Source organism: Hordeum vulgare, chromosome 2H (genome assembly GCF_904849725.1).
Source record: "Hordeum vulgare subsp. vulgare chromosome 2H, MorexV3_pseudomolecules_assembly, whole genome shotgun sequence".
Lineage (NCBI taxonomy): Eukaryota > Viridiplantae > Streptophyta > Magnoliopsida > Poales > Poaceae > Hordeum > Hordeum vulgare.
Genome location: NC_058519.1, coordinates 50,255,563 through 50,269,081, shown reverse-complemented (window position 1 = coordinate 50,269,081; position 13,519 = coordinate 50,255,563). Strand labels below are relative to the sequence as shown.

Sequence of the window (13,519 nt, the reverse complement as noted above, 5' to 3'; positions counted from 1 at the left end):
CGTGCCTACGAAGAAGAAAACGGTAAAACAAGACTAATATTAATGGTTTCGTGTCATGGACCCCGATAGGTCACAAGTATATGTTGTTGAATACACTCTGATCGAGACACTTCTCTTGCAACGTAGGTCGCTATACCCTGATACACTTTGGCGAGGGCATTTTTCTTGCAACATAGATGGCCAAACCCCAATATACTCTTGACCGGGACACTTCTCTTGCAACATAGGTTGCCAAAACCTTGGTTCGTCCGTTGCATAATTGGGATGGAGATCCATAGAGCTCAAAAGAATGAACTAGGAGAATCATGGGCTAAACACACACTTGGCCCACTTTTGCTATCGTAAAACAAGGCGGATATTGAGTCCTGAGGGTTTTATTACCATGTGCGATATCACCTCCAATGCGGAGGCAATGAGATGAAGAACACACAACCCTAAAACAAAAGAAACTTAGTCCATACTACGAAGATCGAATCCATGTTTTACCGAACTGAAGGTAACGTAATAGATATGAACAACAAAGGTTTGCAGTAAAAAGTAAAAACAAATAGTTTGGATCAGGGTCATTCGAAATGGTCCATCATAGCATCACCTTTTGCATCTCGGTGTTTCTCGGTGCCTTCGAAGAAAAAAAGAGGTAAGACTAGACTAGCATGAACGATATCATGTCGTGGATATCCGATAGGTGAGAAGTATACATTGTTGGGTACCCTTTGACCAGGACACTTCTTTGCAACATAGATTGCAAACCCAAATACACTATGCCTAAGACACTTATCTTGCAACATAGGCCACTAAAACCTCAGTTCACCCATTGCATAATTGGGATGGAGATTTAGAGCTCGAAAGAAGGGAATAGGAGAACACCGGACTAAAGCAAACCTGTCACCACTTTTGCCGTCCTAAACACATGTTGGGGATCGAGCTATGAGGGTCTTATTACCCCGTGTGACATCACCTCCAACGCCGAGGCAATGAAACCAAGAATGCACAAGTCTGAAACAAAAGAAACTTAACCCACAATACAAAGATTGAATCCATGGTTCCGCCCACCTCTTGTCTGAAGAAGTTGTCGGAGACGATAAGGACTCGAAACGGGATCAAATCCTAGATGCTGGATGGTCCGGAGGGTGGATGTACCTCAACCCATCAGGGATCAAAACCCAGGTTTTGACACTTGGGTGTCTCATAAATTGAAATGTTCTTTTGACACGTTTCCCTTAATAGCGAGGCGTTTGTGATGATTTTGTGAAGGGAAAATCTAATTAGCACCGCCGCATCCTGTCCTTTCCGTGCATACAGGCCGAGCATTAAAAAAAGGCACCCGTCGTTTTCAACCTGCTCCACAACAACGTGGACTCTATGCATGCATGCATGCTGGCTGAAAAAATGATTTATCTCACGGATTAATAATTTGATTGAAGATTTGTCTTTACCGTTAGGTTCGTCTCGACGAGGCCTTCAAAATAAGATCCCATGTTGACATGTTTCGTTGATTTTTTTTCATCATTCCTAGTTGCCACATTTATGTCATCATAGTTGTCATCTTACGGGTGTGCAGTTGTCACAAAAATTATACATAGTTACCGGGACAATAATTTTATACCTTTTAAGTATTACAGTGTTATGTGGAGCTAGAAAATGGTTATTAAAGCACTAGCAATAAGCAAGTAAATGCATGAACCAGCACAAGCACAATGAATCAAGTTTTTTAGTGGGGTATATCGACATTCATAAACCTGATAACCAAGTTAATTTAATGTGAGAACTATGTGACAAATATTGTGACAAGTAAATAATAGTATTCTGACAACTATCGACGGAAAAAATATATTATCGAAATATGTCAACATGGAATCTAGTTTCGAAGATCTCAATGCGAGAAAGCTAACGGTGAAAGCGGATCGTCAATTGGATTTATAGTTTAAGAGATAAAACTTTTCTAAACTTTAACATCAGAGGAATCTTTGCTGATGTCATCCAAGTGTATTAGTTTGCATGCACGAAGAAAACCGCAGCATCGGAAGACCTATGTGCTGCGCCCCTATGTAGTGTCTCCCTTTTGTGAATCTTAAAATTGCCGGTTCAGTCTTTCGAAGATGCTCGTAGGACTAGGGTTAGTGCTTGTTTCCCTCCTCTCAAAATATTTTTCCAGCAAAAGAAAATAATCTTATATGTTTAGAAATAGTAAAAAGGGACATGGTCTTATCTTTCTTTTTTACTCGAAATGGTCTTATGTTATCTTACTAACATTAGTAGTAGTATTTGACCAGGTAAGCCGTCAAGAAGAAAATGCCATAAACAACTTTCTGCTACTCCCAGAATCTCCCAGTTTGTCCTGACAGAGATGCTGGAGTATATTAGTACTCCTCCTACCACTGTAGAACGCAATTTCCCTGCCAAGTGGAGGCGCACAGCACAAATCTGTAGAGCATTCTTGTTCCTTCCACATCCTTGTCCCCGTCTCCGCGCATATCACCAACAGGGCCGCCGCCGAAAGGCAGCACCATTTCCCACATCCGTCCATACCGATGCCCCCGTCGCCGCTACAGGGAATCGCGATCCGTTGACATCCAAGCTTCACCCTTTTTTGCGTGCCGCTCTGAGAAATCCGTCCTAGGTTGGCGGGATCGCTCGGGGCCGCGGTTTCTTGGCGGGGTTGGGTGGGAATTTGGGCTGGATTTGGCTGCCGGGGGCGGGCGGGGAAGGCGATGTCTTTCAGGAGCATGATCCGGGAGATGAAGGGCGAGGTGGACGCCATCGCCCGGCGCCGGTCGCTGCCGTCGGCGCGCGTCCGGCGGGTGGCGGCGGTCACCGCGGTGGCGCCGTCGGAGGAGGCCGCGCGGCAGGGCTGCTGCTGGGCGGAGCTGCCGCCGGAGCTCCTGCTGGAGGTGCTGGCGCGGGTCGAGGCGTCGGAGCCACGGTGGCCGCGCCGCCGCGACGTCGTGGCGTGCGCCGGCGTCTGCCGGACCTGGAGGGGCGTCGTCAGGGAGATCGTCCGTGTACTCGAGGTGTCCGGGAGGCTCACCTTCCCCATCTCTCTCAAGCAGGTAGCCGCTCCCGGCAACTCTGAATCTCTATCTCTCTCTCTCTCTCTCTCTCTCTCTCTCTCCCCCCCTCATCACCATCCATGCTGTTCATTCAGCCGCTCCTCCATGGCAGCCCAGTGTTCATATTACAGTTCTTATATTAGTTGCCAAAAATTCCTCTTATGATGATATTATCTTTATTCTACGAGTAATTCGAGACTAATTAGTTGATCGAACGTTTAGCGGCAAACTTCAATTATGGCGATTGTGTTCACTTTTTCTTTCTTAGAATTGTGTGAGTTCCTTTTGATGTCCACCATTCCACGCAACGTAGCGAGCCTTCTTTTTTTCCTGATTGGAAGATGTCAAAGAAAGGTCCGTGTGAAAGGAGTTCTAATGTTGGGTAGCATCTACTCTGTCATGTTTGTTTTGTTTTCTATTTTTTATTTAATCCTCGAAAGTACAGTATTGAGACCGAGAAATACGTCTGTATTGAGAAGAAACTTGAAAAGTCAGATTAGTAAATACTAAATAATGACTGGTTGTTTGGTTGATTGGTCAACCAGGAGTTGGTTTAGTATGAAATTTCCAATGTCAACTGTTATTTAGTTCGAACAGTCATTGTCAAATGGGTTTAATACGAAAGCTATGTTGTCAGATGTAGTTGACCATCCTTTGTAGAACAGTGATGTCTAATTCGAGTTTTATAAATCATGCACCTTTTGTTGGTAGATTTGTTTGCTTTGAACTTACTTTTACCTCTCTAACGTGTAGCCTGGACCAAGAGATGCTCCTATCAAATGTTTCATTCGGAGGCACCGGGCTACTCAGACTTATTTCCTCTACATTGGACTGACTGATGGTATGCTTTTCACATTGGGTATATGCAGTCTGGATGTACTTCTTTTGCTCATGAACATTGTTTCTTTTTCGTTGTGCAGCACTAGCTGATGCTGGGAAGTTCCTACTTGCTGCACGCAAATACCATAGGCCTACATGTACCGAATATCTGATTTCGCTTGACAAGAGTGACATGTCAAAGGGGAGTCAAACCTGCGTTGGCAAGTTAAGGTGATTGTTTGGCATTTATATCTGAACATTATGAGTTGCCCAAGTTTCTTCAGCGACAGGCTTAAGATCAGAACATCATGTTAAAGCAGAGAAACTTACTCCCTCCGTTACAAAATAATTTTCTTGGTTTTAGTTCAGTTAGTAACATTTCCTCTTTACTGAACAGATCAAATTTCTTGAGAACAAAGTTTACTGTCTATGATGCGCATCCACCTCATGCTGGACCTGAGGTTTCAAAGAGATGGCCTGCTGGCGACTATCCAGTTATACAGATTAATTATGAAGTGAATGTTTTGGGATCTAGGTATGCCATCTTATGTGGTAACCCTTCCATTACGTTATATATGTGCGCACATATTTCTATATGTTTTTTGGAGACAATATACCATTATTTGCATATAAATCCATTTATACAACAAATACAACAAAGAAGCCTTTAGTCCCAAACAAGTTGGGGTAGGCTAGAGGTGAAACCCATCAGTTCTCGCGACCAACTCATGGTTCTGGGACATGGATAGCAAGTTTCCACGCACCTGCATATAAATCCATTTACTGACCAAAAATGTTGAGAACACCGTAACTGCTATTTGCATTGCTGATAACAACCTTACTCTTCATAAACTTTAAAGGCATTACCATTTCTGAAAATCAGCAGATCCAAAGCCACAGTGGATAACGATCTTATCTAAATGCATTTTTTTATGAAGAGGAATAACGATGTTATTTAAGTGCACTATAATTTCTGAAAATCAGCTGATCAAAAACCACAGTGGAATTATGATTTTTTCTGGATTACCATAGGAGGGAGGACTGCATTAGCGCGATTTCATCTGAAATATACAAAATCTGGTTTTGACTTCATGTGTTGGTAGTGGGTTGCAAAGCTATCTGTTTATTTATAATGCAATAGAAGAGAAAAATATCTTGTAGGAAGCACCACTAATTAATTTTATCATGTATAAGTAGTGTAATTATGTCATGTCTGAAGCACCACTAACTAATTTTATCGTTTAAGTTGTGTAATTATGTCATGTATGAACCATCACTTACTATTTCTTTCCGATCAACAAGGCCTCACCCTCGGTTCCATTTCAAAGAAACGAAACCACTTGACACTAACTAATTATATCACGTAGCTAGTAAAAATATCTTCATGTAAGAAGCAATGAAGCATCACTAAGACACTGACTCTGTTGCGGCATGTTTGCTTGTTGTAGGGGCCCAAGAAGGATGAACTGTATCATGGATTCTATCCCTGTATCAGCAATTGAACAAGGAGGAACAGCTCCAACACAGACCGTGTTTCCTTTCTTCAATCCCAAATCATCTCGAATTGATAGCTCAATTATCCCATTATCCAGTCAAGTGGAAAGTAAGCTGGTGCTTAAGAACAAGTCCCCCAGGTGGCACGAACATCTAAGGTGCTGGTGCCTCAACTTCCATGGACGGGTGACGGTTGCATCAGTGAAAAACTTTCAGCTGGTGGCTTCAGATGAGAGTGCTCCAGCTAACGAAGAGAATGATGATACCACCCTCCAGTTTGGTAAGATTGGGAAGGACTTGTTCACACTCGACTACCGTTACCCGGTATCGGCGTTCCAGGCATTTGCGATCTGCCTCAGCAGCTTCGACACCAAATTAGCACGCGAATAAAGAGGTGCGTTTCTCAGTTTCTTGTTTGTGTCATGTTTACTGACATGCCAATTAAACGAACAATTTGATGATGAATCATATGTTAATGGTGCATCTGGAAGTTGGTGAGTTGCTTCAAACTTCTAGAGATCTTCAGACACAAGAAAAGTTAGCTTCAATCCAACATTTTTGCTGGTTGTTAGGATATCTAACCTGCAGATTATGTCACCTACCTGACAGATACATCATACTAAACCTGACTTTGAAGCACCATTTGACCTGCAGGTGCCCAACAACCAATAGAATGTAGAAGGCAGTTGCTATCATAATCCAGAATTTGATGCTCGATATAAGAAGCTGGAGGAGGACAGGTAGTTGTAGAGCCTGATATCCTGTTAAATGATATCATAATGTAAATATTAGTCTAACTGAGTGTGGTTATATTTGTTCGTGATAAAGTCACCTTCTTTACTCCAGTTGTATGTGTGTTGGAAATACCCAGGTAGAAGCATGATTTTCTACCTGGTTCGTCGCAGACGAAGAAAACATGTTATGTTTGTGTTTTGTGTTTGTGGTTACCCGGTGCCTCATTGAATTGTTGAGTGAAGAAATATTTCCAACGTTTTATGGCTTTCTGGAATCAGTTTTTAAGTTTTAACAGCATGGTTAGGGGATTTTTTTTCAAACATGGGTTGCAATTCGGTTCACTGTACATCCAGTGACGGCAATCACAATTTTGAATGATATATATGCCAGGAAAATTGGTCACTGAAGTAACACGATTCATCCCAACAGCAGTTGACAAATTTGCATTTGCAGTGATCTACTATAATTTTTCCATTCCTTATGAAAAAAAAAGTCTCATATCTTGAGACAGTAGCCTCATCAAATGAAAAATATGAAATTCATATACACTTGAACTCTCGATCCAATAAATAATCGGATCGGATCATATCTCATATCTCATATCCCATCTCATCTTGGCTGATGGATGATCAAGGTAATTAACAATCAATCAATCAAACCCAAAAGGTGTCAAACTGCCTGCGCCACCCCGTCCTTGGCGTAGCTTGAGACGGCGGCGGCCATCTCGTCGTCCTCGTCCCACTCGCCGCAGACGACGCTGCGCACGAACTCCATGAATGGCGGCCAGTGCTCCGGCGAGAAGAACTCGGCCCCCATCCGCCGGTAGGTGAAGAAGGACGGCCTCATCCGCTCCGCGGTGACGATGTTGCTCTTGATCCTGGAGAAGCTGCTGGTGTGCGTCATCACCAGCGACGCGTTCTCGCCGGCGATGCGCGTGCCATGCCGCCGGCACGCGTTCTTGATCTGCACCATCAGCTTGTCGGGGCTGGACCCCGTGTTCCGCTGCTGCTTGTTCATGCACACGTCCATGCCGGGCACCACCATGGTGCACCCGTGCTGCGCGAACACCTTGGCCACCGGGCTGTACCCGTTCTTCTTGTTGCTCTTGTAGAACCCCGCCACCGCCTCCGCCGGCCGCGACTTGGCGCCGTGCCACCAGTGCATGAATGGCACCTTGGCCGACAGCTCCACCGGCTTGCTGCCGAACACGCGGCTCGCCATGCCGAGGACGCGGTCACCGTGGCTGAGGAGCTTCCCGGCGTACCAGGAGAGGAAGAAGTCGCCGTAGGGGCTGTCCCACAACCCGTGGTCGCGGAAGAAGTCGCGCGAGTCCGGCGACTCGTGGTACCCCGGCGTGTCGTGCGGGCCGGAGAGGCCCCACATTGGGTTGCCCAGCGCCTCCGCGTGCTGCTTCAGCTGCGCCAGCATGTACTTGTCGTAGCACTGGAACTCGCCCACGCCGATGAAGCTGTTCGCGTCGCTCCCCGGCGGGTACGATGGGTACCGGAGCTCGCCGTTCGGTCCCAGCCCCACCGTCACGTCCTGGACACCATCGACCGTCTCTAGGTTAGTTTTGGTTATAAAATGCATGCCGAAAATGGCTACATGTATTGGCTTTGATGTTTGATCACGTACGGTGATGGTGGACTCGAAGAGGTCATCGAAGGCGTCGACGAAGCTGCGGAAGAAGGCCTCGTAGCGCTGGAGGGGGGACATGCCGGAGAGCACGGGGAGCTCGTCGACGGCGAAGGAGAGGCAGTCCTCGTGGCGTCCGCCGGAGCCGTCGGTGAAGAGGATGTCGCCGTCCTTGGCGGCGGCGGCGCCGACCCAGGACGGGAGCTTGGGGACGTTGCCGCCCGGCGAGCCGTGGATGCGGAGGGAGACACGGAGGCTGAGGCCCTCGTCGCGGGCCATGTCGGCCACGGCGCGGTACCCGGCCCACGAGAACTTGTCCGGCGACTCCGGCTGCACAACGGACCAGAACACCTGCAGCTCCACGCCGTCCACGCCCAGGAGCTTCACGGCGCGTATCCCGGCCTCGACGCCCCTGGCGCTGTTCACCACCGCGCCGTCCGTCACCGAGTTGATCGGCAGGCCCACGAACAGCCGCACCGCGCCCACGTCCTCCATCTGACATGCATGCACGCAGCGTTCGAACCGTCAAATTAATTCGCGCCATGATTAATCGAAGCTCATTCTGCAATTAAGCACCACCTCGCGGCTGTTCTTGCTGCCGCCGTGGCCGACGGCGCCGGCGGCCTGGCCGGAGAAGCGGCTGAGCCCGGCGACTCTGAGGACGTCCCTCGCGCTGCCGCCGCGCCGCGGCCGCCCGAGCTCCACCCTCCCCGGCGCAGCGTGCCCGGCTCCTCCTCCTCGGAGGCGCCTCGCCGCCGGCGAGGCGGCGTGCTGCGTCTGCAGGGCATCCATGGACGGCAATCAATCCCGGTTGGGGAACTCGATCGGGGACGCCTTTCTTCGGCGTGTTGAGCTTAGCATCCGTGGGTCGGCTCGGTTGCTTCCGGCCGGAAGAATTTATGGGGGATTGCTGGCGGGAAAGGGCAAAGAAAAGGGATGGACGGAAGGTGGAGACTATGTTTAACTTCAGGAAATCTAGGGAAATGGGGGTGCAGTGCTATTATTAGTGCCCCTAATCCATAACAATTTACCATCGAAAGAGTCTCAAAGGGAGAATGGACGTCCAGTTTAGGAGAGATGAGAAACAGAGGAATCTTCAAAAGAATTCATTCATATAAGTACATTGCTAGAGATATTTTTAGGAGACCGACGTCGGTGTCAGATTTTTAAGGTATCTGACGACAGATTTTTAGGGTAAGGTAGAACCGGTTGAATGCATGGTAATTACTCGCTACTTCTTCTTTTTCGAATATAAGTCTTTTTATGCTTTGTTTGGATGTATGTATTGGAGGTCTCTGTATTGAATTGGTTTCAATTTCAATTCAGCCAGGAAACTATAATGAACATATACGAATTAGATTTCGATGCAAAAATAAATAAATATACGAATTAGATTGTTTGGGTGTTTGTTAAATTGGCTCGTGGAATCTTACTCAGGTTTCAATACAGAATCTTGTTTGGATGTCAAACTATGAAATGCGTAGCAACATTACTATGTGCGTACAATCAAAAATTGTACATGTGTGTGAATACAAGATGAATATATAGCAAAAACTATATTCAAATATTCTAGAATATATAGAAAAAAATACTATCAAAAATTCTAGAAATCGACAACAATATTATATATTATGTAATACTGAGGCAACAACAACAACAAATTTCTTGCATCAACAAAGTACAACACAATAGGTATTCCAAATTCACGACAACATGACAAAGTTCCAAATTTAACAACACAATAGTTTTTAAATAAGTTCAAGTTCAACATGACATGGTCCCAGATGTAGAAAAACAATAGTCTAGATAGGTCCAAGTTCAACAAGACAAACATGCAAGCATAATTTGCATAACTTCAAGGCAGCACTAACAACCAATTCTTCCTCATGTGCATGGGCAACTCCATTAGAGATTCAAACAAACGCTCATTCATAATCAACTTCCCATAAGAGCGCAACATGTCGTCTTGTGTGAAATCTGGTATCAACTGTAGTGCAGCTAATATTTCAGAAGGAGGAGTAGCCATTGGAAATGGAAGTGGATCGGTTGTCTTCAAATCATCTTTAAAAGTAGTCCTCATTTCTCCAATCATACACATAATGGCCTCACCTGTGCGTGCTCTCTTTGGTGCCATTTCCGGAGAGACTTCAATTGGTTCTTCTGGCTTTGTAGCATTCTCAGCACCCGTCATGTCACCTTTACCATTGACATGATCTTTTGAATATATAGTACATATGGAATCCCAATGCCTCACTACTTTGGTCTTGTAAGAACCTATCCCTTTCTCTTTTGCTTTATTTGCCCGCACCATGAACACACATAAGAAGAGTATAGTTGCTGCCCCATATTCTTATATAAGGAAAAATAATAAAACAATGCAAATATATAGAAGTTTCCTTCACATATTTAGTCCAAACATCGTCACTATCAATGGATAGCTTATGGTTGACCCAATCCCACCCAAAACCACTTTAAGAAAGTATCTTGCTTATGACTTCAAATTGCTTGTCGAAAGTCCTAAGCCTTCCCAAGATGTTTTCCTTCGTGAAATCCTCACTACACTTCTCCTTCACATTCTTTATAGTTGCAGTGTACACATGTGCTTTTCATCCATTCCGTGAATGGTCACCCAGGTTGTGATGATGAACCAACACCTCAAGAAAAGTAGCGTCCATGTCATCATCCCAAGTGACGTAATTTCTCTTTGCAATTGGTGTAGTACCTTCAACCATGGTGCTACAACATAGGTTAGCAAAGTACAAGAAGAAGGGGACAGAGGAGAAGAAGAAGAAGGGGACAGAGGAGGAGGTGGGCTGGCAGAGTAGAAGAAGAAGGGGCTCTGCCGGCAGCCAAGTACAAAGGAGGAGGAGAAGAAGAAGGGGCTCTCCTGGAGAGGTAGATCGGTGCCGAAGATGAAGCTTTGCCGGCAGCCAAATACAGAAGGATTTGAGGTTGTGGTGGTGGCGGTGATGGAGCTGCGACGGCGGGTATGCAGCTGCGGTGGCGGGTATGCAGCTGCGGTGGCGGGGATGGAGTTGCCGGAGGAGGAGCTCTACCGGCGGCCAAATCCAGAAAGATTTGGGGCTGCGATGGCGGCGGGGATGGAGCTGGGCCAGCAGGGATGGAGCTGCGGCGACGGGGATGGATCTGCGGCGATGGGGGAGGAAGAGAAAAAGGGCCGGCGAGGGGAGCACACCTGCGTGCCATCGTCGAGGTTGCTTGAGCGCCGCCGGCTCCTATCGCGGGGTGGGGGAAAGGGTTTCCCCTGGTCGAGCGAGGAAAGCGACTCGGCTCGGGCGAGTGAATCGTTTTCTTTTGTGGGGGAGGCTGATTCTAGCGAAATCGGAGGAGCTAGCCTCTGTATCGTGGGAGGGCTCTTGTTGCGGGCTGATTTCAGCGCTTGTATTGAAAAGATTTCAAAGTGGTATTTCCAGTTACAGCCCAAACAGATGAATCTGTATTTTTGGCATACCAAATCCATTACAAGGCCCAAATACACACATCCAAACGGGGTGTTAAAGATTTTATTTTGAACTACATACAAATTTATATAGATAAACTTTAGGGTGTAGATTCATTCATTTTGCTTCGTATATAGTCCGTAGTGAAATATCTAAAAAGACTTATATTTAGGAACGGAGGGAGTACGTGGCAATTTTTCTGACATTTTTCTACATTATATGGCAATTTTCACTTCGGAACATGACAAATCCTATACACAAGCATGCCAATTTTATTTTCTTCGCATGGCAAATCTAGGTGTTTCATGGAGAACTTTACAAATTTGACGTTGGGATTTCAACATTTTTGCAAACACACAACCTGCGTAACATTTTATTGATAGATAAAATAATAGAAGGTACAATTTGGTAGATGCAAACGAGCAGAAGAGAGAAAAGTGTGTGTGTGTGTGTGGGGGGGGGTGCTTAGCCCCAAAGCCACACTAGACGCCTATGGTGGATCGTACGGGATGATTCCCGCCGGTCCCAATTTGCTCCGGCCAAAGCCCATGCCTTTGCCTCATCAAGGATAGTCTTGATCAAGTGATCCGTGGAGGGTCGGGCATTGTCGAACACACATGAGTTTCGGTTTTCCTAGATGTTCCACACGATGAGGATGCTAAGGGTGGCGATACCTTTATGCTATGATGATGGAGAGGCAATCATGGCAAAGCTCGACCATTTGAAGAACTATCAGTAGCCAAGGGGATGCTCGTCGTATGCCTACAAGCAGCAAGCACGTTGTGCGAGACCATACGAGAAAATACGGCCGACCAGGAGGTGATCAATGGTCTCCATGTTTTGTCGCACAAGAGACAAATGGGGTGGTTTGGCAACCCATGAAGAGTGCGGGGTTCCGCTGTCCATCAACGGTCTTGGATCACACGATAGATGAAGATCTTGGTGCGAAGCAGGGCACAACTTTTCCAAGTCAGATCAGCGTGTGGTGAGGAAACAAAGCCTTGGAATAAGGCAGAATAACACAAGCTTGACAAATATTTCCAGGATGTTGTCCATCGCCAACAAATGGCGTCAGCGGAGGCAAAGAGATTGGTATGCCGCACTCATCTCCAAAGATCGATCTATTGCACCATCGTCAGGGTCCCGAGAGCCCCTTGCATGTATTCCATGAGCGATGGAGCAGACCATTGGCCACAGAGCCAAGCTCACACCTCCGCTTGGGCACCATGGCAAGGACCGCTGATGACCCACAAGTACAGGGGATCAATCATATTTCTTTTGATAATTAAGAGTGTCGAACCCAACGAGGAGCAGAAGGAAATGCTAAGCGGTTTTCAGCAAGGTATTCTCTGCAATTGCTGTAAGTAACAATGATAGATAGTTTTGTAGCAAGATAATTTGTAGCAAGTGACAAGTAACAATAGTAGAAAGTGTGTAATGTTCCCAAGTACACATGAGAATTTCCGTCTAGTCATAATCCTCATGTTGAGTTGATTTACGTTTGTTACTTTGATAATTTGATATGTGGGTGGGCCGGTGCTAAGGTGCTGTTCTTACTTGAACAACCAATCAACTTATGATTATCCCCTCTCGCAAGCATCCTCAACTACGAAAGAAGAATTAAGATAAATCTAGCCATAGCATGAAACGCATGGATCCAAATCAGCCCCTTATGAAATAATGCATAAACTAGGGTTTAGGCTTCTGTCACTCTAGCAACTCATCATCTACTTATTACTCCACAATGCCTTCCCTTAGGCCCATAACATGGTGAAGTGTCATATAGTCGACGATCACACGACATCACTAAAAGAAGCAACACCATACATATCATTGACATATTGAACGGATACCAACTTCACATGATTACTTATAACATGACTTCTCCCATGTCCTTAGGAACAAAAGTAACTACTCACAAATCATCACCATCACTACTTCAGGATGGTCCAAATACGACACATCAATCATAAACCCTTCGACGAAACTGTGTGCGATGCATGAATCACAAACGTTATAGTACAAGCTCCGTCGCCAATAGCGCAAACTATGTGCGATGGCAGACCCATCAAATATGATTCAGAAAATACTTACGTGTGCGATTTTTGCCATACAATTCTTCCATATGAACTATTTGTGATTAGCTAAAATAACACAAACGGTTACAAAGATCCAAATGTGTGCGAGCGATAGAGGGCACACAGTTCACTACCATAAACTATGTGTGATGATATAACAGAACCCAAATGATTCAGCATAAGAAGATGTGTGCGATATACATCAAATAGGTGAGTAATCAGAACCATGTGCGAACACCAGAAATAA

General features: G+C 45.8%; 2 protein-coding genes across 2 annotated transcripts; one reads left to right on the top strand and one right to left on the bottom strand.

The window, feature by feature from the left end:
- Positions 1-2,349: 2,349 nt before the first annotated feature.
- Positions 2,350-6,367, top strand: LOC123424817 (tubby-like F-box protein 11). The gene is made up of 6 exons (XM_045108513.1): positions 2,350-3,050; positions 3,804-3,891; positions 3,971-4,100; positions 4,267-4,404; positions 5,318-5,757; positions 6,018-6,367. The coding sequence occupies exons 1-5, from the start codon at positions 2,712-2,714 to the stop codon at positions 5,751-5,753; spliced, it is 1,131 nt and encodes a 376-aa protein (XP_044964448.1). The 5' UTR covers positions 2,350-2,711; the 3' UTR covers positions 5,754-5,757; positions 6,018-6,367.
- Positions 6,368-6,427: 60 nt separating this feature from the next.
- Positions 6,428-8,793, bottom strand: LOC123424816 (inactive beta-amylase 9). Its single transcript, XM_045108512.1, has 3 exons — positions 8,313-8,793; positions 7,734-8,228; positions 6,428-7,640 (listed from the first exon to the last, which is right to left on the bottom strand). The coding sequence occupies exons 1-3, from the start codon at positions 8,523-8,525 to the stop codon at positions 6,768-6,770; spliced, it is 1,581 nt and encodes a 526-aa protein (XP_044964447.1). The 5' UTR covers positions 8,526-8,793; the 3' UTR covers positions 6,428-6,767.
- Between the last annotated feature and the right edge of the window lie 4,726 nt (positions 8,794-13,519).